This window comes from Hypanus sabinus, chromosome X2 (genome assembly GCF_030144855.1).
Source record: "Hypanus sabinus isolate sHypSab1 chromosome X2, sHypSab1.hap1, whole genome shotgun sequence".
Lineage (NCBI taxonomy): Eukaryota > Metazoa > Chordata > Chondrichthyes > Myliobatiformes > Dasyatidae > Hypanus > Hypanus sabinus.
The window spans coordinates 28,768,830-28,796,348 of record NC_082739.1 but is presented as its reverse complement, the minus strand read 5'-3'; the positions used below and the strand labels follow the sequence as shown (position 1 = coordinate 28,796,348).

Here is a 27,519-nt window from a genome sequence, read left to right as displayed (position 1 = left end):
TGCACTGATTAAGAAAATTTTCCTGAACACATTTGACAAACTGATCCCATCTAGTCCTTTGACAGTATGGGATTTCAGTCAATATGTAGAAAGTTTGAATCACCTACTATAGCAACCTTGTGTTTCTTACAATAGTGTGCAATCTCTTTACAGATTTGTTTTCTTCTAAATTCTTAGGACTCTTGGGTGGTCTGTAATATTAACGTGGTCATACTTTTCTTGTATCTCAGTTCCACCCATAATGTCTCACTAGTCGAGTTCTCCAGTTGTCCCGATAGAGCACTGCTGTGACATTTTCCCTGACTAGTAACACCACCCCTCCCTCCTCCTTTCATCCCTCCCACTCTGTCACATCTGAAACAACGGAACTCTGGGATATAGAGATGCCAGTCCTGCCACCCCTGGAACTAAATCTCAATAATGTCTACAACGTCATAATTTCAGGTGTTGATCCATGCACCGAGTTCATCCGCTTTTCCTATGATACTTGCATTGAAGTAAACACAGCTCAGGGCACCAGTCACACCTTTTGATTCCTGACTTTGTCTGAAGTCTTAACTACATCTGTCTCCACAACCTCTTCACTGACTGATTTGGCACTCTGGTTCCCATTCCCTTACAATTCTAATTTAAACCCCACCAAACATGCATTTACCAAAAAATTAAATGTTACAGTGAATTTTTTTGTATCTTGTTATATATTTTTATTTGCGCGCACACACGCACACACACACACAAAACAAACAGGTGCTAATGATCAATGACATAATGACACAACTAAGTTGATTAATTGAAACAGAAACTGGTGAAGAAGGAGTAAAACAGGATAGGGCAACCAAACTAAAAGGTGAGGTGTGGCAGAGGTGACAGTTTAACCTTCAAATCATCAATTCTTATACCATGGCAAGAGTGAGCATAGCAACAAGACACAAGGTGGTCAGCCTGCATTAGCAAGATCTCTCCCAAGCAGAAATTTTGCTGCAGACAGAAGTTTTAAGATGTGCTGTCCAAGCTCTTCTGAAGAAGCACAAAGAAACAGGCAAGGTTGGGGACCAGAAAAACAGTGGTCAAAGAGGGAAATCAAATTGATGTCCCTTCGAAGTCAGAAGAAGTCCAGCACTGCTATCAGACTGAATTCTCAGAAACCACTGGAACCCAAGTACACCCCTTTACAGTACAGAGAAGTCTTGTCAGAAGTTGTCTTCATGGAAGAATTGCTGCCAAAAGGCCATTCCTCTGAAGTGGAAACATAGCTAAGTGACCCCACCTATGCACAACTACACAAGGACTGGGGTGCTGAGCAATGATAGCAAGTGCTCCAGGCTGACAAGTCAAAATTTGAAATTTTTGGCTCAAAAAGGAGGCAGTTTGGCCGCAGAAGTGCTGGGGAGCATTACCTGGATGGGTGTCTTCAGCCAATGGTGAAGCACGGTGAAGGTTCCCTGCAGGTTAGGGGGTTGCTTTTCTCCAAATGGAGTTGGTATTTTGGTCAGAATTATGGAATCCTCAATACTGAGAAGTACATCTTAGATTCTCATTCATCACACAACACCAAAAGGGTTGTGTCTGATCAGTCCCAACTTCATTCTGTGGCAGAACCCCAAACATACGGCCATTAAGAACTATTTTCAGTGAAAAGAACAGGGAGTTCTGCCACAGATGGTATGGCCTCCACAGAGCCCTCTTCTCTACATCTTTGATGCTGTCTGAGGTTACCTGGAGAGATGGTCAAAGTCTGCAGAAGAACTGTGGCAAGTTCGCTAAGATGCTTAGAACAGCCTACCAGTTTTATTTTCTTATAAAACTGAAGGACAGTGTATCTAAGAGAGTTGATGCAGTTTTAAAAGCAAAATGTGGTACACCAGATATTAGTTTGATTTAGGTTTTTTTGCAGTTTACTGCTCTTTATGGTATTTTTTGATATTTAACATTATTTTTCAAAGCATCTTTGCTTTGCAGAATTTTTTTACATGTACCTAAGTCTTTTGCACAGTAATGTAAATTGGCATGTAAATTAGTGTTAGTTGGAAAATTGTGTGACAGGAAATTGGTGCGATTCGAGACTGATAAATCTTGGTGCCTTGGTCTCCATCCAAGTGTGTGTCAGAAAGCACTGAAAAGTCATGGCTGCATTGCTAATCAACATTCTTCAGACTCTAGAGTCTGGATTAGTTTCTCAGAACTGCAGGATAACTGTTTTCAAAACAAAATGCAGAAGGCAAAGTGGGGAATTATAACTTGTTAATCTGATCTCTGATAAGTAAAGATGTAAAAGCAGAACATTTGGAAAAGAGTGCCAGGATTGGTCAAACTGTGCAGGGTTTATGTAAGGGATATCAAGCTTGATAAACCTATTGAAATTCTGCTGAGGATATACGATGTGCATTTTAACTTTCAGAAGTTCTGAAGTTCCATGCTAGAGATTAGTGGGCAAAATTAAAACACTTAGCATTCGGGGTAATATACTGATTGGTTGACAGGCAAGAAGTAGTAAGAATAAATCGGTCGTTTTCCAAGTAGCAGGCAGTGACTATTGGAGTACTATATGATGAAATGCTTAGATTAAAGGAATAAGTGGAACATAGTTTGCAGGTAACAAAGCTAAATTGGACTGAGCTGTAAGAGGATGCAGAGAGACTCGAGTGGAATTTGGGCAGGTTGAGTGAGAGTCCTTCTGTTTTGTAGATTCAAAGTAATGTGAAGTTACCTGCTTTGATTCCAGATACAGAAGGGCAAATTCTTATATAAACATATAACAATCACAGCACGGAAACAGGCCATCTCGGCACTCCTAGTCCGTGCCGAACTCTTAATCTCACCTAGTCCCACCTACCCGCACTCAGCCCATAACCCTCCACTTCTTTCCTGTCCATATACCTATCCAATTTTACCTTAAATGACACAACTGAACTGGCCTCTACTACTTCTACAGGAAGCTCATTCCACACAGCTATCACTCTGAGTAAAGAAATACCCTCTCGTGTTTCCCTTAAACTTCTGCCCCCTAACTCTCAAATCATGTCCTCTCGTTTGAATCTCCCCTACTCTCAATGGAAACAGCCTATTCACATCAACTCTATCTATCCCTCTCAAAATTTTAAATACCTCGATCAAATACCCCCTCAACCTTCTACGCTCCAATGAATAGAGACCTAACTTGTTCAACCTTTCTCTGTAACTTAAGTGCTGAAACCCAGGTAACATCCTAGTAAATAGTCTCTGCACTCTCTCTAATTTATTGATATCTTTCCTATAATTCGGTGACCAGAACTGCACACAATATTCTAAATTTGGCCTTACCAATGCCTTGTACAATTTTAACATTACATCCCAACTTCTGTACTCAATGCTTTGATTTATAAAGGCCAGCGTTCCAAAAGCCTTCTTCACCACCCTATCTACATGAGACTCCACCTTCAGGGAACTATGCACTGTTATTCCTAGATCTCTCTGTTCCTCTGCATTCCTCACTGCCCTACCATTTACCCTGTATGTTCTATTTGGATTATTCCTGCCAAAATGTAGAACCTCACACTTCTCAGCATTAAACTCCATCTGCCCGTTCAGCCCATTCTTCTATCCGGCATAAATCTCCCTGCAAGCTTTGAAAACCCACCTCATTATCCACAACACCTCCTACCTTAGTATCATCGGCATACTTACTAATCCAATTTACCACCCCATCATCCAGATCATTTATGTATATTACAAACAACATTGGGCCCAAAACAGATCCCTGAGGCACCCCGCTAGTCACTGGCCTCCATCCCGATAAACAATTATCCACCACTACTCTCTGGCAACTCCCATCTAGCCACTGTTGAATCCATTTTATTACTCCAGCATTAATACCTAATGACTGAACCTTCTTAACTAACCTATCTGATTAGTAATAGAATAAGAAAGTTGAATAAACCAATACTCTTCTGTTGAATAGGCACCAAAAATGGAAAGCGATAACATACTTGTTAAACTCTAGAGAACTGGAGAAGTACTCCATGTAGAATTAGGAGACATTTTGTTGTGAATAAAGTGGACGTGTTAAAGCTTAATTAGATAAAAGGCAATAACCTGATAATGTTATGATTATGTGGCAATATTATAACAGATAGCAGAAAGTCAGAAAATTAAAAATAGAATTAAGTGATGGAAGTGTATACATAGAATAGGTGGTCAGTTTTTGCCCCCAGGGAGGAAATGTTGAATATGCTGGAGGGCATAAATTTAATCTGAGAGGAGGAAAGATTAAAGGAGATGTTTAAGGCACTTTTACAGAGTGTTCAGTGCCTGGAACGTAGGAGGTGGTGGAAGCAGATACTGTATAATAGCAATGTTTAAATCATTGAGACAGACATGAATAGAGTGAATGAACGTACATGAATGAATATGCTATATCCTGGTAGATAGGATTAGTTGGATTGATATGTCAGCACAGACATATCTTCATTGACCAATCCACGTGTCCCATATATTTACTCAACTTTTTGCCACTGCCCTTTCAAATTTGACTTCATCCACCTTCCTCTAATTTTGATACAGTTTCTGACTCAACTATTAACTAGAAAGTAAAGTCCAAATGGCAATTGATTAGAAAGAAGGTACAGTGAGACCTGGATGTCCTTGTGTATCAGTTGATGAAGACAAATGTGTAGGAGAAGCAGGTAGTTGGTAAAGCAAGTACTATGTTGGCCTGAATGAGAGGATTCAAGTACAATAGGAATGTCTTACTGCAGTTGTAGAGGACTTTATTGAGGTGATGACCTTGAGTATTGTGTATAGTTTTGACCTCTGCATCTAAGGAAAAATGTTCCGGTTATGGAAGGACTTCAGTGAAGGTCTTTTCGGTTGGTTACAAGGATCATGACAAGAGGAAAAAGCTTCCTTCCACAATAACTGGTTAATATCAGGAATGCACTGCCAATAGATATGATACATTGCAGCCTTGAAGGGGGAATTGGATAAATGTTCTGATTAGGAAAATATTGTGAAGTTCACAGAAGGGATTGGAACTAGTGAGTTGTTGAGGTAAAAGCAAATTTGGATGTGATGGGTAAAGTGGTTGTTCCCATTTAGTAACCTTCTATAATTCACCGTCCACATTTATTCCAGCATCCCTCTGTGATGTTTGATCTGTCCACTTCATTCTCCTAAGCAGATATTTGCTTTAGAAGGTTTTGGCAACCTTCTGTTATCTGGTAAAGATGGCCCTGGTGAGACACAGTGCACTTTATAGGCAGCAAACAAAACTACTAACTATTGTGTTAATTATACTTTCTAGACTATGATCACTGCAGTCCATACCCTCAATTTCCCTTTTGAACCATCTGTACAACCTGGCATTTTTGCAGTATTCTGAAGGATTCAGTAGACTGGACTCTCTAGCAGGTATTGATGTGGCGGGACCCAGAGATGGGAGTAGAATATGAACCGGTGTTTAGCCAATTTAAATGCTGAGTCAAATTAAAATGATCAGAGCATCAAGGTTGAGGGCAAAGGACGAACTGGTGTTTAGCTCACTGCTCCACAAGATTTACTTGCGTCAGTGCTAAACTGACTCTGCAACTGTGGCCTGTAACCATCGTGATCCTGGACCAGCTTCACTTGCCTCAGCTCTGTGGCTGTGCTTTCACTTTCAGGGATTGTGCAGTTCATGTTGTGTGTGTTAATTTGTTTACTTTTTTATTGTTTGCACAAGTTGTTCCTATTTTCTGCTCACTGAATGTTTGACAGTCTTTGTGTTGTTAGGTTTTTTTTAATGGGTTCTATTGTGTTTTTTTGCTTTCTGGCTGCCTGCAAGAAGATGAATCTCAAGGTTGTATACAGTATGTATACTTTGATCATAAATGTATTTTGAACTTTGAAATTCTTATGCTAGTAGTCTTGGTTTTTGCTTGTCTTTAAGTGGTGATTCTTTGTTTAACAGTATTTGTTGGGTTCATTATTTTATCATGTTTGATAGAGTGTGCAAATCAGCACATTCATCTGGTCTTCAGGAGATGTTACTCAGTATGCAGATCTTAGATATACATGGAACATTACAACACAGTGTGGGCTGTTTAGCTTATGATGTTGTCCTGACCAATATAAACCCATTTATGATCAATTTGACCCTTTCCTTCTGCACAGATTCAGATTTATAATTAAATCAAAACATACAGTGAAATGTATCTTTTGTGTTAACAACCAGTACACTCAAGGATGTGTTGGAGACAGCCCGCAAGTATTGCCACGCATTCTGGTGCCAACATAGCAATGTCCGCAATGTTAACACACAGAACAACACTAACGGCAGCAATAGCAACAAAACAAAATAAGGCAACAACAAACCAAGTTCTTTCCCACCCTCCCATACCTTCACACAGACAAGCCACCACTGGGCCTCTGGTCCTTGGTCCTGAACTCTCAGACATCAGGCCTCCACCTGCAGTGTCTGGCCTGGACTTACAGGCTCGATCTTTCAGCCTTCATCTCTAAACTCTCTGACTTTCAGTCTTTGATCTTTCTACCTCCGGACTCTCCAGCTCTGGATTTCAACCTTCAGCTTTGCCCTCTGGACTTCATTGACTTCTGGGTATCAACCCCAGGGCTCTATGATCAGGGGCTTGACCGTCAGGCCTTGCCCAGGACTCGCTGATCACAGAATTGACCTTTGGGAACTTTGGGCCTTGACCAGCCCGACCTCTGGGATTGTTGACCTTCGCTTGTGGAGCACTCCAAGCCTTGACTTCTCATGGCTTGGGGTGGAGGGGGGGTCACTGGCCAATATGACTCCCACCCATTTGGATCTCCGACTCAGGATTTGCTAACCTCGGGATCACTTGTCTCCTTAGTACCTGCCTGCCTGATTAGAAAATTATGGGCATAGATGGCCTATAAACCTCTATTTTTCTTCCATCCATTATTGTAAATATCCATGTTATATCAGCCTTACCACCATTCCTGGCTGTGCATTGCAAGAACTGACCACTCTATGCTATATGCCTGTCATTTCCCCTGAACTTCCTTCCACTCATCTTAAACAGGCATCCTTTGGTATGGTCATTGCTGTTCTGGTTATGCACTATCTATGTCTTTTATTCTTCACTCCAAAGAGAAAAGCTTCCATATCCTTTTCATAGTAATAAGACCAGAACTGAACAGAATATTCCACATGTAGTCTAAAAAGTGTTTTATAGATCAGGAACGTTATCCCACAGCTCTTGAACTCAGTCCCTTGACTCAATCCTGATGAAGGGTCTTAGCTCGAAATGTAGACTCTATTCCTTTCCATAGATGCTGCCTGACCTGCTGTTAGCTCTTCCAAAATTGTGTGTGTTGTTCCCAACTAACAAAGCTCAGCCATACCATATGCCTTCCATCAACTTGCATTCCAACTTTAAGAGATATATGGTCTTGAACCCCAAGATTCCTCTGTTCTGCCACATTGCTAAGAATCCTCCCATTAACTTTGAACCCCATTTTCAAGTTCAATCACTTCACACTTTGCTGGATTGAGCTATCTGCCACTTCACAGCCCAGATCTACATCCTGTTCATATCCCATTGTAACCTATGACTACCTTCTGCACTCTGCAGACACTTGTACAGCTCGTGGACTCTTTCTGTCATTGTGACTAAGTTCTGATTTTGTTTAAAAAAAATTAGTATTCCACTTTCAATTGTTGAGATTCACTTGTTATTCTTCACATTTATTCAGGTTGTCCCGCAATTTATTTCCTCATTGTTGATCCTCTCCAAATTTGGTATCTTATGCGATATAGAAATTGCACTTTTTGGTTCTGTGGTTTAAATTATTCATTTTATTGGTAAATAGAAATTCTGTCCCTGGGCATGTTTTCTTTCTTAAATATGAATGTTAGCAATCTGATTAGCCATACTAGTACCATTTTTCATAGAATAGGTAAATATTTTGTAAGGTGCTTTTGTTATCTGTTCCAAGATTTGTGTAGAATCTGCAGATGCAATCAGATTAGATCACAGGTTTTATTCTGAGATTGAATAGTTTGTGTAAGCATGGCAGAGTTTATGGAAGCATGGTAGGCTTTAGATTTAGAAGTCAAAATAATTTTTTTTTTCTTCACATAACTATTTTACAAGTTTGAGCACATCTATTAAATCTCCTCCCATCATGTATGCTCAGTGGAAGCAGTTCATCTTTTGTGATGTCTCGACATAATGCAGCCTCACATCTCTGGTGCCATTTTTGTTTGGACGTTCACCTCCATTCTAAAACCTTGCATTGTTTAGTGCCCAGAATCAAAGACAATCTGAGGCTCTTAGTTTCTTCAGCTTTGTGCTATGTGGCTCATTTTAAAAAGCCAAAGTTCCTATGTGTTTTGACATTTCACCATCAGAAGTGTTTATTTGATCCAACTGTCCTTTATTCCCAAATCCCATTACAAATGGACCAGTATATTAATGGTGTTTCTCTTCATTCTTCTTTCCATGTTCAACTCGTGTCACTCCCATATTTACAAATATGTGTTGGCCTGAATTCTGCAGCTAACCTTCTCAAAGTTTTCAACGTCTGAAAGTCCTGAAATACTGAAGAGCTATAAGCTGTAAGCATAACATGATCCCAAGGACTATTGATTAATACTATTGGTTTGTTTAATATCACAAATTTAGCAAGTATTAATAGGAAACTATTGTATCAGACTTTAAAAAATTGCTGTATTACTTTCATAGCCAGTGCTAATCTTGAGTTGTAGGAATGAAGGTGCATTTTCATTGACCTGATAAGCTGGCATCGAGTATTGTGGATAATTGTCCTCATATTCATCTCTGCAGTCTTCATGAGCACCATAGTGTGTAACATCCAGTTATTGGTTGTTTTGAATGATGTTCTACAGTTTTACAGTTAAAATTGATTGAACATAAAGCCAGCCATTACGTTACTATTGCTGCTGTTGCTGTTTTCTTGCTAATTACACAATGATAGGTTTCATATTGGTAAAGTTGAGAGTGGCCTGGACAAGACTGAAGCAAATATGGTTCCACATAACCCAAAAAAAGACACAAACATGAGGAAATATGCAGATGCTGGAACTGTTTGAGAGCAGAATTGATCGTGGAGGAAAAAGGCAGATAGCTTGGGCCCATGCAAGTTTCAATGGCTACACTTTTGATCTGGAGGTTGTGAGTAGAGTTAAATGTGAAGTCACCCTTTTCGGTAGTGTGGTGCTTAAAATTGTAGTTTGCCAGCCGTGGCCGAATAAAAAGTCTTATCAAGTGATATAATCTCCTTTTTTATACTTTATTCCTCAGATAATGAATGCAAGTATTTAATGTCTTCACTTTATTCTGGCATCTTGAGGGATTCTTGGACATGTATAAGTATCCTGTTTCTCAGTACACCCATCACACCTCATATTCATTGGTCCTTCCTTTATTGGTCCTCCCTAAGTGCATCAGCTCACATTTCAGGATTAAATTCTATCTGCTCCTGCTCTGCCCATCTCATCAACAGATCAATATTGTCCTGTAAGCATATGACTGTCCTTGTTATCAATAAACCTGGCAATTATTTCTCCTACATTCATTGCTAAGTAGTTAAATGATATAGTAATAATAACAACAACATCAGCCCTGATCCCTGTGCTACATCATTGCTTGCAGACTTTCATTTCACAACTATCCTCTACCAGTACCACCAAACTAATTTTTGATCTAATTTGTCAACTTGCCATGGAATTGATGGGCAATTTCCCCATGTGGGACCTTGTTGAAGGCAAGGGTTTCAAACCTTTTTTATACTGTGGACCCTGGCCATTAACCAAAGGGTGCATGGACCCAAGGTTTGGAACCTCTGGCTGAGGGCCTCACTGAAGTGCAGGCAGATGATAAAAACTGCATTGTCCTTGATGTATACAATGAAGCCATCAGTGTTTCATTAATGAACTTGTCTTCATTATCCACAGCAATATGGGTAAACTTAGAATTGATCAAGTATGTAACTTCCGAATGCTTTGTGTTGGGGGAAGAAAATCAAATGATTGAACAATCACTGGAGTCACAGGTCTGCAATAAGCACTGAAGGTTTGTTATCACTGGTACAGAAAAATATGTGTTCCAGAGAACAAAGGAAAATATCTGTTTTTGTATCTTTTTCTGGTTTGCCCTTGGCTGACTGCAGGCTAATAATACAAGCACACCTAATCAAGTGATAAATGAGTTATAAAAAGATAGTTTAACCATCTTATGGATAGATGATTAATAGATTTGGGTCATCCCGAGATGTTTACTAGGCACTCAGAAGACCCTGAGCAGAGCAATGGCTTTAGTATTTAGTGATCTTTCGTATCCTCAGCTCTGTGAAAAGTTATTAGGGCTCAGCAATAGTTGTTGGACAATTACATCGATGTACAAATTCAATAAAAATGAATTTGCACTTGGTGGTTCATGAGGGAAGAGTTGCTGATGAAAGTTTTTTTTCTTTGTTTCAGGCATTGGCAGCCAATACTGCAGCTGGATTTTCAGTAGCAGAACCACAAATTGCAATGTTCTGTGGGAAGCTCAATATGCATGTCAATATTCACAGTGGGAAATGGGAACCTGATCCTTCAGGAACCAAAAGTTGCTTGGGGAACAAGGAAGAGATTCAGCAATATTGTCAGGAGGTGAGTCCTATGAGTCTCTATATTTTTAATTACTTTTTCTTTGGTGACAATGCAAATTGTGCAAACTCATTCATTTTCTCATTCAATGGCCCTTCTGAAGTATAGTGTTATCTATGGAACCCATTGATAGCACTTATTTCCCGGATAAAAGCAAAATTCCGCAAATGCTGAAGATCTATGGCAACCTTTTAGCACATTGACCTTCATAACTCATATTGAGTACACGAGTTGGGATGTCATGTTGAAGTTGAACAAGAAGTTGGTGAGGCCTAATTTGGAGTATTGTGTGCAGTTTTGGTCACCTATCTACAAGAAAGATGTCAATAAAATTGAAAGAGTGCAGAAAACATGTACAAGGAAGTTGCCAGGACTTAAGGACCTGAAGACCTGAATTTAAGGGAAAGGTTGATTGGGTTAGGGCTTTATTCCCTGGATCTTTGGAGAATGAGGGGAGATTTGATAGAGGTAGACAAAATAATGAGGGGTATAAATAGGGTAAATGCAAGCAGGCTTTTTCCACTGATGTGTGAGAGGTGAAATGTTTAAGCAAGTGAGTTTATTTGTATAGCACTTTTCAACTGCAAGACAGTTCAAAGTGCTTTACGTGGAACAAGACGTAAAAATCAAACATCAAATGTCAGACAATAAATAAGAGAGTAAAATCACACAAAAATAGATGTGATAAATAGAAGTTATAGTGCAGGAGATTCTAATTAAAAGCTACACCAAAAAGAAAAGTTTTAAGCCTTAATTTAAAAGCTCAAAGTTGGGGCAGACTTCAGATCCTCTGGAAGGTTTTTCTAGATATGTGGAGCATAGTAACTAAAAGCTATTTTGCCATGTTTAGTTTTGACCCTGGGGACGGTAAGCAGACCTGCCCCAGATGACCTGAGAGCTCAGAAAGGTTCATTACGCAGCAAGAGATCGGAGATGTATTTTGGTCTGAGACCATTAGTGATTTCCTCCCACAGTCCAAATACTTACCAGTTTGTAGCTTAATTGGTCATTATAAATTGTCCCGTGATTCAGCTGGGGTTAAAACAGAGATTGCTAGGCAGCATGGATGGAAAGGCCTTTTTCCCCACTGTATGTCAATAAATAAATTTGCATAGGAATTTCCACACTTGTCATAAGCTAGAGCCATTAATAACTGTAGGTCGAGGCAAACCAGAACATCTGTACTGGATGTTGCTTCCTAGTTAAAAACCTTAATTTAAGGACATTACTGACTAGTACAGAACAAGTAGTATCTGTATCATATAAATGTCACATTTCCTTTTGTTAGGTTTATCCTGAGCTTCAAATTACAAATGTGATGGAGGCAGACCAACCAATCAGCATTGAGAACTGGTGCAAAAAAGGAAAGAAAAAATGCCGTGGTCATACTCATGTGGTAATTCCTGTTAAGTGCCTGGGTAAGTAGAAATCCCTCTTGACCCAAAACCTGCCATTATATTGGAAAAGCCACCAACAATAGTGTGTATTCCATAATGGTATTCCGAAATAGGAATCTTAAAGATAGTTGCAACAATGGTACTTGATGTTTTATTATTGTTTCAAACTATGTACTGTTAGTTGCTCTCTCAGAAGTATCATTGATAGGTATCAGACTAATTGTTTTATAAAATACCCAACATTGACCTTGAAATAAATTGCAGAATAGGCTGTGCAAGTGGTGCTTTTGCCAGGCTGAGAAAGTGTTTTTGAAGATCAGAAGATCAAGACCAACCCTAAGCTTCTGGTCGAGAAAACTATAGTCCTCCCCTCCTTGCTATATGGAGCAAAGTCATGGAAACATACAGCAGGCACTGAAAATCCCATCAAAGATGCCTCTGAGAGATGCTGAAAGAGCAGGTGTACTAACTCTAGCATCCTGAGGAAGCTAACATTAACTCCATACCACAACTGTGACTCAACACAAATTGCAATGGGTCGGCCACATCATCCATATACCTGACTCCTGCCTCCCTGAACAACTCCTGTTCAGGCAACTCAAGGATGCAAAGGAAAAAGTGGTTCAAGGACAATATTAAGACCCACCTGAGGAAGAGTCACATCAACCTGAATGGATGGGAGAAATTAGCACAGGACAGGGAAATCTGGAGAAGGACTGTCCGTGAGGGGACTGCACAGTCTGAAGAATACCACCACTGTGCTGCTGAGACGCAAGGAGAGACTGGGAAAGGAACAACCAGCTACATCCGTCATCACCTCAATGACCAATACCTGCCAACACTGCGACAGGACTTGTAGATCACAGATCGGCCTTTTTAGTCATCTCCAAGACCCACAAGTGACCAGATCAACCACCAGGAGAAGAATCATACTCAACTACGAGTGATCGCTGATGATGATGATAAAAGACAACAATTAAATGAGTTATTTTCTAAGTCAGTGTACAAAGCATGCTAGAACGGGCCCTTTGGCCCACAATGTAGTGGCAAACTAAATTCGTAATTGAGTGGCCAGCTAAGCATCCTGTCTGACGACATATTCATATTCCTGCATTCTCTCCACATTCATGTACCCATTGAAGAGCCTTGTAATCATTTCTATCATATCTATCAACACTATCACCCTTGGCCCTGCCCTTAAATTTTTAAAGAAAAATTGGAAACCAAAGAAAAATATATTATCAAATGAGAAAGGGAAAAAAAATAAATGTTTAAATCATGAAACCACTCTTTGCAAGAACAAAAAGCCTGCCATGTGCACCTCTTGAATTTACCCCCCCCCCCACTTTAAATTCATGCCCTACTATAGTGGACATTGACCCCGGGGAAAAGATGCCAGTTGTCTACTTTACCTATACCTCAATCTTATAAATCTTATCAGGTCTCCTCTCGACCTCTGACACTCTGGAGTAAACAACACAAGTTTATCCAACCTTTCCTTTTACCACGTGCCCTCTAATCCAGGTAGCATCCTGGTAATCTACTTCTGTATCCTCTCTAATACCTCAATGGCATCCCTATAATGGGGTGACCAGAAATGAATGTCGTACTCAAAATGCATCCTAACAAGAGGTCTCTCTAAAGCTGCAACTAAACTTTGACTATTGAACTCAATTCCTCAACTAAGGAAGGCAAGCATACCATATGCCTTCATTATTACCCTGTGTAGCCACTTGGGAATTATAAACCTGGACCCCCAAGATCCCTGTGTATATCACCGTTCAGGGTCTTGCCATTAAGTGTTCTGTCCCCTGGCATTTGATCATCTAAAGTGGAACACTTCCATTTGGCCAGGTTGAACACCATCTGCCATTTTTCTGCCCATATCTGCAATTGATCCTGTTTTATCCTTTGCCAGTCTTCTACATGAGCCACGACACCACCAATCTCATCATCTGAAAACTTATAAATGACCTGGATGAAAATATAGGTGAATGGATTCGTATGTATCACAGAGATCCCAGTATGGATCCTTGTGGAACACTAGTCACAAACCTCCAGCAAAAGCAAGTACCATTGACCACTACCCTTTCTTCTGTGGGCAAGTCAGTTCTAAATCGAAATGCCCAAGTCCCTGTGGATTCCCATGTATCTATCTTCTGGTTAAGGCTCCCATGAGGGACCTTGTAAAACATTTAAAATCTACCTGGACACCCTAATTGGGTGGCAATGGAGCTGAGCTCAGCTAAAGAATGATCTATCTCTGCACTTCTTGGCTCTGCACTCCCTAGCAGTCTGTCCAGATTAATAGCTCATGCTCTTGTTAGACACACTTTGCGTATATGGGCTCAGTTTAGGAAATGCTATGGTTTCCATGGTTTTTCCGTTTCCAGCCCTGTCGTACATAATCACCTTTTTTTACCTACCACGTATGATTCAGCATTCCAGGTTTGGTATAGGAAGGGCATTAGACGTTTTGAAGATCTCTTCATTGATAATCGCTTCGCTTCTTTTCAGCAGCTCTCTGTTAAGTTCAATCTGCCCAATGCTAATTTTTTTAGATATCTCCAAATTAGACACTTTATTGCTCCTTTAATTCCTAACTTTCCTGAAATGCCTGCGAAAAATGCTATGGACTTATTTCTTTCCATTAATCCACTAGGTAAAAGTTTAATATCAATTATCCAAGATAAATTAGCAGCCTTACGACGTGCCCCTGTGGATAAAATTAAAATGGCATGGGAGCATGATTTAAATACCTCCTTATCTGATGAGAGCTGGGACTCGATTCTCAAATCGGTTAACTCAACCTCTCTTTGTGCTCGCCATTGCGTTTTACAGTTTAAGATTGTTCATAGAGCCCATATGTCTAAATATAAACTATCTCGATTCTACCCTGACATTAGTCCGCTCTGTGATAAATGCAAGAGGGGCGAGGCCTCTCTCATTCATATGTACTGGTTCTGTCCTAGCTTGGAGAAATTTTGGAAAGATGTCTTCACTATGTTATTGTATATTCTGAATCAGCACCTAGAACCAAACCCCTTAATTGCTTTGTTCGGTTTCTGGGGCGAGACAGATTTACGTCCGAGTCCGACCAAATGCCGAATATTATCCTTCGCCTCTCTCCTGGCTAGACGCTTGATCCTCCTTAGATGGAGAGATGTTGCCCCGCCCACTCATGCTCAATGGCTTAATGACATTATGGCCTGCTTGGACCTCGAAAAAATTCATTATTCAGTTCTTAATTCAAACCTAAAGTTCCATAAGGTCTGGGGACCTTTTATTGAGTACTTTCATAACCTTCCTCTTGACTAGGGTTTTTTTCCTTTTTGGTCCCTTGCTTTCAGCTTTTTTTTTCTGGTAGTAGGCATTACTAACCTCTGTTGCTAAGTGTATTCACAGTCTGGGAGTTTGATTGTCCTGATTTATATTCTCTATATTGTGTTGTGATTGGTCTGGAGTTTTTTTTTGTGTTGTGGGGCTTGGGGAGGACATTAAGTTTACTTGTCTTCAATTTAGGTGCTTTTTTTAAATTCTCTTTCTCTGTATCATATTGTCATTGTATGCTTAATTTTGCACTGTATTAATGTTCCTCATTGTGATTTGGGGTTTTTTAATCTGTAAAATGTATATAAAAAAAAACTAATTTAAAAAAAAATCTACCTGGACAGTATCCACATTTCTACCTTCATCAATCATCTTCGAGGAACTTGTAATCAAGTTATAAGGCTTGACGCTCCACACAAAGTTATGCTGCCTGTCCTTAATTAGGTTATGCTTTTCCAACTGCTCATAAATCCTTTCCCTAAGAATCTTCTCCAATAACTTTCCTGCCGCTGATGTGAGACTCACCAGTTTAGAGTCTACAGGGTTATCCCTATTTCCATTGAATAATGGAGCATTAGCTACTTGCCAGTTCTCCCAGACCTAACCTGCAGCAAGAGATGACACAAAGATATTGGTAGGGTCCAATAATCTCATCTCTTACCTCTCAACCCAGGATATATTCACTTATCCACCGTTATGTTCTTCAAGAAATCCAATTCTCCCTCCTTATCTCACAATACCTAGTAAATTAGCACAGTCTATACAGTTCTCCATATCTTCCACATCCTTCTCCTTGGCAAACATCTATGCAAAGTTCTCATTTTGGTCCTCACCCACATTGTCCACTTCTAAACAATTCTCATTTATACTTGAGAATTGCAACCTCTTCCCTGATATCCTCTTAATATATTGTATGTATGAATGTCTTGGGATTTTCTATGATCCTACTTGCCAATGAGTTTTAATGGACCTTCCTGGCTCCACTTATTCCTTTTTTGAGTTATTTTCTGGCTGCTGTATAATCCAAATACCATTTGATAGTTGCTTCCTAAACCTTACATTTTCTTCCTTTATCTTCTTAACTAAATTCACCACCTCTCAAGGTTCCCTTACCTTGCCATCCTTGTTGCTCCTTCTGACTGGAATATATCTGTCCTGTACTCTGTGCAGTTGATCTCTAAACACCCTCCATGTGTTAGATGTGGCCTTGTCCAAAAGCAGCTATTCCCACCCAATTTACTCTTTCAGTTCCTGCCTAGTACTCTCGTAACATGTTCTGCCCCATGTTCTGCTCTAAGTTCATCATCCTTGGCCATCATACTCCTAGCATTAAAATAAACATACTTCAACCCATCTATCCCATTGTGTCTGTAAATATATGCTCCTACCTGTTCTTACTGGTTATGATGTCTAGCTTCCTCTTAATCCCTCCACTTTGACCTGGTGCTCTGGTTCTCCATCCCATTGCAAAACCAGTTTAAATCCTCCTATGCAGCACTAGCAAACCTGTTCAAGATATTGGTTCCCTTTCAGTTCAGGTGCAACCTGTCCCTCTTGTACATAGAAACATAGAAAATAGGTGCAGGAGTAGGCCATTTGGCCCTTCGAGCCTGCACTGCCATTCAGTATGATCATGGCTGATCATCCAACTCAGAACCCTGTACCTGCTTTCTCTCCATACCCCCTGATCCCTTTAGCCACAAGGGCCATATCTAACTTCCTCTTAAATATAGCCAATGAACCAGCCTCGACTGTTTACTGTGACAGAGAATTCCACAGATTCACCACTCTCTGTGTGAAGAAGTTTTTCCTCATCTCGGTCCTAAAAGGCTTCCAATTTATCCTTAAACTGTGACCCCTCGTTCTGGACTTCCCCAACATCGGAAACAGTCTTCCAGCATCTAGCCTGTCCAATCCCTCTTGCCCCAGAAGAGGTTCTGATTACCCAAGGACCTGAAACCTTGCGCTCTGCACCAGTTCTTCAGTTACACATCTATCTGTTCTACCTTTCTTTTCCTGACCTAACACGTGGCACCATGAGTAATCCAGAGAATGCTAGCTTGAGGTCCTGTTTTTCAGTATTTTTCTTCACTGCACAGGACCCCTTCTCTTTCTCCATGTCATTGGTGCCAATATGTGTCACAACCTGGATGCTCACCCTTCCCCTTGAAAATATTCTGCAACCACTCTGAGACATCCCTGACCCTTGTATCCACATACATGATGCCACACATCATCCTGACAAATCTTTCACAGCCATGGAATCTCCTGTTTGACCCTGTAAATATTGAGGCTCCTATCATGATTGCTCTGCCTGACTTTACCCTTCCTGCTGAGCCTCAGCTGGTCATGGTGCCACTAATTTGGCTGCTGCTGCATCAAAGGAACAAGGCAATGAAGGTACTAAGAGAAGAGTTAAAGAAGGAAATGATTCAGATGCAAATAGACAATAGGTGTAGAAGTAGACCATTGGGCCCTTCGAGCCTGCACCGCCTTTCTGAGATCATGGCTGATCAATTCCTGTCAATACCCGGTTCCTGCCTTGTCCCCATATCCCTTGATTCCCCTATCCATAAGATACCTATCTAGCTCCTTCTTGAAAGCATCCAGAGAATTGGCCTCCACTACCTTCCGAGGCAGTGCATTCCAGACACCCACAACTCTCTGGGAGAAGAAGTTTTTCCTGAACTCTGTCCTAAATGACCAACCCCTTATTCTCAAACCATGCCCTCTGGTACTGGACTCTCCCAGCATCTGGAACATATTTCCTGCCTCTGTCTTGTCCAATACCTTAATAATCTTCCATGTTTCAATCAGATCCCCTCTCAATCTCCTTAATTCCAGCGTGTACAAGCCCAGTCTCTCTAACTTCTCTGTGTAAGACAGTTCAGACATCCCAGGAATTAACCTCGTGAATCTATGCTGCACTTCCTCTACAGCCAGGATGTCCTTCCTTAACCCTGGAGACCAAAACTGTACACAGTACTCCAGTTGTGGTCTCCCCAGGGCTCTGTACAAATGCAAGAGGATTTCCTTGCTCTTGTACTCAATTCCCTTTGTAATAAAGGCCAACATTCCATTAGCCTTCTTCACTGCCTGCTGCACTTGCTCATTCACCTTCAGTGACTGATGAACAAGGACTCCTAGATCTCTTTGTATTTCTCCCTTACCTAACTCTACACCGTTCAGATAATAATCTGCCTTCCTGTTCTTACTCCCAAAGTGGATAACCTCACACTTATTCACATTAAACGCCATCTGCCAAGTATCTGCCCACTCACCCAGCCTATCCAAGTCACCCTGAATTCTCCTAACTTCCTCATCACATGTCACACTGCCACCCAGCTTAGTATCATCAGCAAATTTGCTGATGTTATTTTCTATGCCTTCATCCAAATCGTTGACGTAAATTGTAAACAGCTGTGGTCCCAATACCGAGCCCTGTGGCACCCCGCTAGTCACCACCTGCCATTCCGAGAAACACCCATTCACCACTACCCTTTGCTTTCTATCTGCCAACCAGTTTTCTATCCATGTCAATGTCTTCCCCCCGAATCCCTGAGCTTTGATTTCACCCACCAATCTTCTATGTGGGACCTTATCAAATGCCTTCTGAAAATCGAGGTACACTACATCCACTGGATCTCCCCCGTCTAACTTCCTGGTTACATCCTCGAAAAACTCCAACAGGTTAGTCGAGCATGATTTACCCTTGGTAAATCCATGCTGGCTCGGCCCAATCCTATCACTGCTATCTAGATATGCCACTATTTCATCCTTAATAATGGACTCTAGCATCTTTCCCACCACCGATGTCAGGCTGACAGGTCGATAGTTCTCCGTTTTCTCCCTCCCTCCTTTCTTAAAAAGTGGGATAACATTAGCCATTCTCCAATCCTCAGGAACTGATCCTGAATCTAAGGAACATTGGAAAATGATTACCAATGCATCCGCAATTTCCAGGGCCACCTCCTTTAGTACCCTAGGGTGCAGACCATCTGGACCTGGGGATTTGTCAGCCTTCAGTCCCATCAGTCTTCTCATCACCTTTTCCTTCCTAATGTCAATCTGTTTCATTTCCTCTGTTACCATCCATACATGGCCCATCCATACATCTGGGAGATTGCTTGTGTCTTCCTTAGTGAAAACAGATCTAAAGTACTCATTAAACTCTTCTGCCATTTCTCTGTTTCCCATAACAATTTCACCTAATTCATTCTTCAAGGGCCCAACATTGTTCTCAACTATCTTCCTTCTCTTCACATACCTAAAAAAGCTTTTGCTATCTTCCTTTATATTCCTGGCTAGCTTGCATTCGTACCTCATTTTTACTCCCAGTATTGTCTTTTTAGTTAAGTTCTGTTGTTCCTTAAAAACTTCCCAATCATCTGTCCTCCCGCTCACCTTAGCTCTGTCATACTTCCCTTTTTTTAATGCTATGCAATCTCTGACTTCCTTTGTCAACCACTGAGGCCCCTTCCCACCTTTGAATCAATCCTTCTCTGGGGGATGAACTGATTTTGCATCTTGTGCATTATTCCCAAGAATACCTGCCATTGCTGTTCCACTGTCTTTTCTGCTAGGCTGTCTGTCCAGTAAACTTTAGCCAGCTCCTCCCCCATGGCTCCATAGTTTCCCCTGTTCATCTGCAACACTGACACCTCCGAGCTGCCCTTATCCTTCTCAAATTGCAGATAAAAGCTTATCCTATTGTGATCACTACCTCCTACTGGCTCCTTTACTGCGAGATCGCTTATCAAATCCTGTTCATTACATAACTGTAGCGGTGTGCTACATGCAGCGCTAAAATTACGACACGGAGTCGGTAACTGCAGTTGACGAAAAACTTTATTCGAAATACTCAGCCTTGCTTTTAAGCCTCCCTCAACCTGCCCCCTGTGGCGCAGAGGCTCCAAAGCTCTGTGCTCGCAAACCCCTGTAGGCTATCTCCCTTAGCCGGAACGCTGGCTAATTGTGAGTCGGTTCGGATGTGCCAGGAAATGGGTCGCCACATAACCCCCCCAGAACCGGCGATACACCCCCCAATGTCCACAGTCTGGGCCGGAACCTGTTTGGGAGGTCGGCCTCTGCGCCGAGGCGCCGGAAACTCGACCGGTTGGGCCAGGTCCACATGGGCCGGTTTGAGTCGGTCCTGGGAAAACCTCCTCTCTCCCCCCAACGTCCAGCACGAACGTGGACCCGTTGTTCCGGAGCACCGTAAATGCCCCCTCATAGGGCCGCTGTAGCGGTGGCCGATGCCCGCCCCTTCGTACAAACACAAACTTACAGTTCTGCAGGTCTTTGGGTACGCAGGTCGGGTTCTGCCCATGCTACGAAGTGGGTATGGGGGCCAGGTTACCGAGCTTCTCGCGTAGTCTGCCCAGGACTGCTGCGGGTTCTTCCACTTGCCCCCTAGGGGCTGGTATGAACTCCCCGGGGGCGACCAACTCGGCCGATGAGGCGTGCAGATCGTCTTTGGGCGCCGTGCGGATGCCGAGTAGGACCCAGGGAAGCTCGTCCACCCAGTTAGCTCCTCGCAGGCGGGCCATGAGAGCCGACTTCAGGTGACGGTGGAAACGCTCCACTAGCCCGTTCGACTGTGGGTGGTAGGCAGTGGTGTGGTGCAGCTGAGTCCTCAAAAGCCTGGCCATAGCTGACCACAGGCTGGAGGTGAACTGGGCGCCTCTGTCGGAGATAATGTGGGCCGGCACACCAAAGCGAGATATCCAGGTGGCGATTAGTGCCTGGGCGCAAGATTCGGAGGTGGTGTCGGTGAGTGGGACCGCCTCCGGCCATCTTGTGAACTGGTCCACGATAGTCAGGAGGTGCCGCGCTCCTCGCGACACTGGCAGGGGGCCCACGATATCCACATGAATGTGGTCGAAACGCCGGTGGGCAGGGTGGAACTGCTGCGGTGGGGCTTTGGTGTGCCACTGCACCTTGGCCGTCTGGCAGTGCATACACGTTTTTGGCCCATTCACTGACCTGCTTGCGGAGTCTGTGCCAAACGAACCTGCTGGAAGCCATCCGGACAACTGTCCGGATGGAGGGATGCGCCAAGTTATGAATGGAGTCGAAAACGTGTCGCCGCCAATGTGCCGGGACGACGGGACGGGGCTGGCCGGTGGCGACGTCACAGAGTAGGGTCCTCTCACCTGGGCCTATGGGGAGGTCCTGGAGCTGCAAACCAGAGACTGCGGTTCTGTAACTCGGAATCTCCTCATCTGCCTGCTGTGCCTCTGCCAGTGCCTCAAAGTCTACTCCTTGGGAAAGGGCATGAACGGTAGGGCAAGAGAGCGCATCCGCCATGACATTGTCCTTACCCAAGACGTGCCGGACATCCGTTGTGTATTCAGAGATGTAGGACAGGTGGTGTTGCTGGCGGGACGACCAGGGGTCAGACGCTTTCGTAAACGCAAAGGTAAGCGGTTTGTGGTCCGTGAACGTGGTGAAGAGCCTACCTTCTAAGAAATACCTGAAATGCCGGATTGCCAGGTGGAGCGCCAACAGCTCCCGGTCGAAAGCACTGTACTTGAGCTCGGGTGGCCGCAGGTGTTTGCTGAAAAACGCCAGGGGTTGCCAGCGACCTGCGATGAGTTGCTCCAGCACCCCACCCACTGCTGTGTTAGATGCGTCCACTGTGAGGGCGGTAGGGGCGTCCATTCTGGGATGTACTAGTGTCGTGGCGTTCGCCAAAGCTTCCTTCGTTTGAACGAAAGTGGCGGCGGACTCCTCGTCCCAGGTAATGTCCTTGCCCGGACCGGACAGCAGGGCAAACTGGGCGCATGATCTGGGCGCATGAAGGGAGGAAACGGTGGTAGAAATTGACCATACCTATGAATTCCTGAAGGCCTTTGATCGTGGTGGGTCAGGGGAAGTGGCAGACCGCATCTACCTTAGCGGGCAGAGGGGTTGCCCCGTCTTTAGTAATCCTGTGGCCCAGGAAGTCAACGGTATCGAGTCCGAACTGGCATTTGGCAGGGTTGATTGTTAGACCGTACTCACTCAGTCGGGCGCAGAGTTGATGGAGGTGGGACAGATGCTCCTGACGACTGCTGCTGGCTATGAGGATGTCGTCCAAATAGATGAACGCGAAGTCCAGGTCCCGTCCCACCGCGTCCATTAACCGCTGGAACGTCTGTTCTTCAGGCCGAACGGCATGTGGAGGAACTCGAAAAGGCCAAACGGGGTGATGAGAGCTGTTTTGGGGATGTCGTCAGGATACATTGGGATTTGATGGTACCCTCGGACGAGGTCTACCTTGGAGAAGATCCGTGCGCCGTGCAGGTTTGCTGCAAAGTCCTGAATGTGCGGCACAGGGTAGCGGTCCGGTGTGGTAGCCTCGTTCAGCCTGCGGTAGTCGCCGCATGGTTTCCAGCCTCCTGTCGCTTTGGGCACCATGTGCAGGGGGGAGGCCCATGGGCTGTCGGACCGCCGGATGATCCCCAATTCCTCCATCCTCTTGAACTCCTCCTTCGCCAGTCGGAGCTTGTCCGGGGGAAGCCACCGAGCGCGGGCGTGGAGGGGTGGTCCCTGGGTCGGGATGTGGTGCTGTACGCCGTGTCGGGGCATGGCCGCTGTGAACTGCGGTGCCAGAACCGAAGGGAAATCCGCCAGGACCCTGGTGAAGTCATTGTCGGACAGCGTGATGGAGCCGAGGTGAGGGGCTGGCAACTGGGCTGCACCCAGGGAGAACGTCTGAAAGGTCTCGGCGTGTACCAGTCTCTTCCTGGGCAGGTCGACCAGTAGGCTGTGAGCCCGCAAAAAATCCGCACCCAGAAGCGGTTGGGCTACGGCGGCCAGTGTGAAGTCCCACGTGAACTGGCTGGAGCTGAACTGTAGCTGCACCTGACGGGTGCCATAGGTCCTTACTATGCTGCCGTTCACGGCCCTCAGGGGGGGACCCGGTGCCCTGCTGCGGGTGTCGTAACTCGTCGGAGGTAAAACGCTGATCTCGGCACCGGTGTCGACCAAAAACCGACGTCCCGACCTTCTGTCCCACACATACAGGAGGCTATCCCGACGGCCAGCCGCCGTAACCATCAGAAATGATCTGGCAAGTGTGGATTGGGACAGGCTGTTTTCTGACAAAGGTGTGCTTGGAAAGTGAGAGGCCTTCAAAAATGAAATTTTGAGAGTACAAAGCTTGATTGTGCCTATCAGAATAAAAGGTAAAGATACTAAGTGTAGGAAACCTTGGTTTTCAAGAGATATTGAGGCCCTGATTAAGAGAATAAAAGGAGGTGCATAGCAGGTAAGTAGAAACAAATGAGGTGCCTGTGGAGTACAAGAAATACAGGAGAGCATGCAAGAAAGAAATCAGGAAGGCTAAAAGAGGGCATGAAGTTGCTCTAGCAGACAAGGTGAAAGAGAACCCTAAGGGATTCTACAGTTGTGTAAAGTGCAACAGGTTTGCAAGGGACAAAATTGCTCCTTTGGAAGACCAGAATGGTAATTCATGTATGGATCCAAACCAGATGGGGGAAGGTCTTAAATGAATTCTTTGCATCTGTATTTACTCAGGAGATGGACAGTCTATAGAAGTGAGGTAAAGTGGCATCAACTTCATGGACCCTGTATAGATTACAGAGGAGGTGGTGTATGTTACCCTGAGGCACATCAGGGTAAATAAAATCCCCAGGGCCTGACAAGGTGTTCCCACAGACCCTACGGGAGGCAAGTGCAGAAATTGCTGGGCCCCTCGCAGAGATACTTAAATCATCCTTAGCAACAAGAGAGGGACTAGAGGATTGGAGCCAATGTTGTTTCGCTGTTTAAAAAAGGCCCTGAACAGAAAATAGGCCGGTGACTCTGACATCAGTTATGGGAAAGTTATTGGAAGGTATTCTAAGGGACTGGATATACACGTATTTGGATAGACATGGACTGATTATCAGTGTGGCCTCATGTGTGGTAGGTGATGTTTAACCAATCTTAGAGTTTTTCAAGGAAGTTACCAGGAAAGTGGATGAAGGCAAGGCATGAATGTTGTCTACATGGACTTTAGTAAGGCATTTGACAAGGTCTCACATGGGAGGCTGATCAAGAATGTTCCGTCATTCGGTATTGAATTGAGGTAGTAATTTGAATCAGACATTGGCTTTGTGGGAGAAACCAGAGATTAGTAGCAGATGGTTGCCTCTGACTGGAGGCCTGCAACTAATGGTGTGCCGCAAGGATTTGTGCTGGGTGTTTTTCATCTATATCAATGATCTGGATGATAATGTAACTGGATCAGCAAATTTGCAGATAACATCAAGATTGGAGGTGTAGTAGACAGTGAGGAAGACTATCATGGCTTGCAGAGGGATCTGCACCAGTTGAGAAATGGCAGCTCGAAATTAATGCAGACATGTGCGAGATGTTGCACTTTGGTAGGGCCAACCACCGTAGATCTTACTCAGTGAACGGTAGGACACTGAGGAGTGTGATAGAACCTGTATATCTGGGTGTACAGGTCCATAATTTGTTGAAAGTGACGTCACAGGTAGATAGGGTGTAAAAAGAGGCACATTGGCCTCCATAAAACAAAGTATTGAGTACAAAAGATGGGATGTTATGTTGAAGTTGTAAAAGATGATGAGGCCTTATTTGGAGTATTGTGTGCAGTTTTGGTTACCTATCTACAGGAAAGATGTAAATAAGTTTGAAAGAGTGCAGAGAATTTACAAGGATGTTGCTGGATCTGAAAGGCCTGGGTTACAAGGAAAGACTGAGTAGGTTCAGACTATTCTTTAGAATGTTGAAGATTGAGAGAAGACTTGATATACTAAATTATGAGGGGTATAGATAGGGTAAATGCAAGAAGGCTTTTTCCATTGATGTTGGGTGGTACTAAATGGGTTAAGGATGAAAGGTGGAAAGTTTAAGGGGAACATGAGGGGAAACTTTTTCACCAAGGGGGTCATGAGAGTGTGGAATGAGCTGCCAGCACAAGTGGTGCATGTGAGCTCAATTTCAATGTTTAAGAGAAGTTTCAATAGTACATGGATAGTAGGAATATGGATCGCTGTGGTCCAGGTACAGATTGATGGGAGTAGGTAGTTTAAGTGGTTTCGGCATGGACTAGATGAGCCTGTTTCTATACTGTAGTTTTCTGTGATCTGTTTCTATACTGTAGTTTTCTGTGACTCTATGACCAGGAAGAGGACAGAACAAAACTTTATGAGAAATAGAAAGTGTGGATATCTTAATTTTTAGGAATTTGGTTTGATAAAAGACTCACATGTTCAACTCATATTTTGGAAATAATGAAAAGTAAGAAAGTGCTAATTGTGTTTAATAAGAAAGGAGTGGGGAGCCGATTGGAAATACATCTCACTCTCACACGTATCACCCTCACACTATGCTATATGGATCAGTATCACACAGTATGCTGAAGAAACTGGATACAATTCGAAGTCAAGCACTAAGGTTAATCAGTGGGACAGTAAAGGTAATACCAGTTGTGGCAATGCAGGTGGAGTTGGGAGAGACACCTCTGGAACTGAGAAGGACACAGCTTGTGTTAACATACTGGGTAAACCTCCAAGAGCATGGAGAAGATCATCCAACAAAACAGCTTTTAGATCCATGCTGGGAAAAGGAAAGAAAGAAAATCAGAAGTTTTCATGGACTATGGAAGGAAAAGCGGAAATGACAGGAATTAGTGAGTGCTACAGTGCCTTTTCCTGGGCCGCCTCCATGACTGTGTGATGCACCAGAGATGGATCTTCAATTATTCAAAAGGAGGCAGAAAAATAGAGAAATGATTTTAAATCAAGATATAGTTGAATCTTGGGTAAATAATAATAATTATGGATATTTACAAATATACACAGATGGTTCAAAAATGGTAGTAGGAGATGAGGGGTAGGATTGGTAGCGCCTGGTTTTAACATGAAAAAGCAGGTGAGGATAAATGATGATTTCTCAGTGTATACAAGGGAAATCTCAGCAGTGGGTGGAGAAAGTGAGACCGATGCGAGTTGTAATATTGTCTGGTTCAGGCACAACAATCAGGAATCTAAAAGATTTGCATTCAGAGGCAAGACCAGACATTATGTGTGAGATAAGACAAACCATATTTAGACTTAAAATGATGTGACTCTGGATGCATTTTCTGTGGATTTCAGCACATGTTGGTATTTGTGGGAATGAGCAAGTAAGCAAAGGCGGCAACTAGACGAGTAGAAGTGGGCATTCAAATAAATTACAGTAAAGGAGAAATGAAAAAATTATTAACATGAAATCAAAAAGCATGTGGAGAGTACAGTGGGGTGAAGGGAGAACAGGAAGACATCTTTGATATTTAGAAGTGGGATGGTCGAGGAATGCAGGAGGGAGGAGGTGATAATATTTGAGATTGAGGTTTGGACACGGGGTTAAATAGTACATTGTTTTTAATGAAGAAATACAATAATGGGAGGTGTGAGTGTTGTAATCAACAAGAAACAGTCGAGTGTATACTAGTGAGGAGTCCCAAGATATAATCAAGAGAGGGGATGGTTGATTTTAAAGTTATCACGGAATAAAATGCAATTTAACATTAACAATATTTTGCAGAAAAGATCACAGGATTATTGCTTTAAATAAATAGTGCAGTTCTTTAAGAATACAGGTCTTTTTCATACAAATATAAATATATAGGATTTAGATATCGTGACCCACGCTCCAGTTCAGAAGGTGGTGTTAGTGTGCCTTAAAGCTGTTTTGCCAACCACCATAAAACTTTTAAGAGTTGTAGTAGAAGTTGTGGGACAGGGGTTGTGTTCACTGGGCTGGAGTTAAGTAAAAGAAGGAATGGAGGTTTTGAATGTGCCCCTGTTTCTGATATCAATCCAATTAGGCTAAGGATTTGAAAAAAAAAATTGGGAGATATTGTGGATGCAAAAGTTTTAAGAGACAGGGCACTCTTAGTATTTTGTAAAGCTAGTAAGAGATGCGGGAAAGCTTTGTAATTCAAAGGTGTATGAGGAGGGAAAGTAACAGAAAGAAATTATATTGAATGACAGTGGCTTTGGGGGGTAATCTCTGAAGATTTACCAAATAATTCTGATGTTATAAATGTCGATGAAACCTGATTGAAATCTGTCCAAATTTTAAGATACAAGGTTATGTTGATATTAAAAAATGGGCAATGAACGAGGAGTGGCTATCTTTGTCTAAGTGGGATAGTACACAGGATAGAAGATTGGG

General features: G+C 42.9%; 1 protein-coding gene across 2 annotated transcripts in view; it reads left to right on the top strand.

The window, feature by feature from the left end:
- aplp2 (amyloid beta (A4) precursor-like protein 2) overlaps positions 1 to 27,519 on the top strand; it is a 148,805-nt gene that overhangs the window by 26,500 nt on the left and 94,786 nt on the right. For both annotated transcript variants that reach the window (XM_059957137.1, XM_059957138.1), the window contains exons 2-3: positions 10,445 to 10,618; positions 11,904 to 12,033. In XM_059957137.1, the coding sequence (XP_059813120.1) occupies positions 10,445 to 10,618; positions 11,904 to 12,033 (304 nt within the window). The remainder of the gene's footprint in view (positions 1 to 10,444; positions 10,619 to 11,903; positions 12,034 to 27,519) is intronic.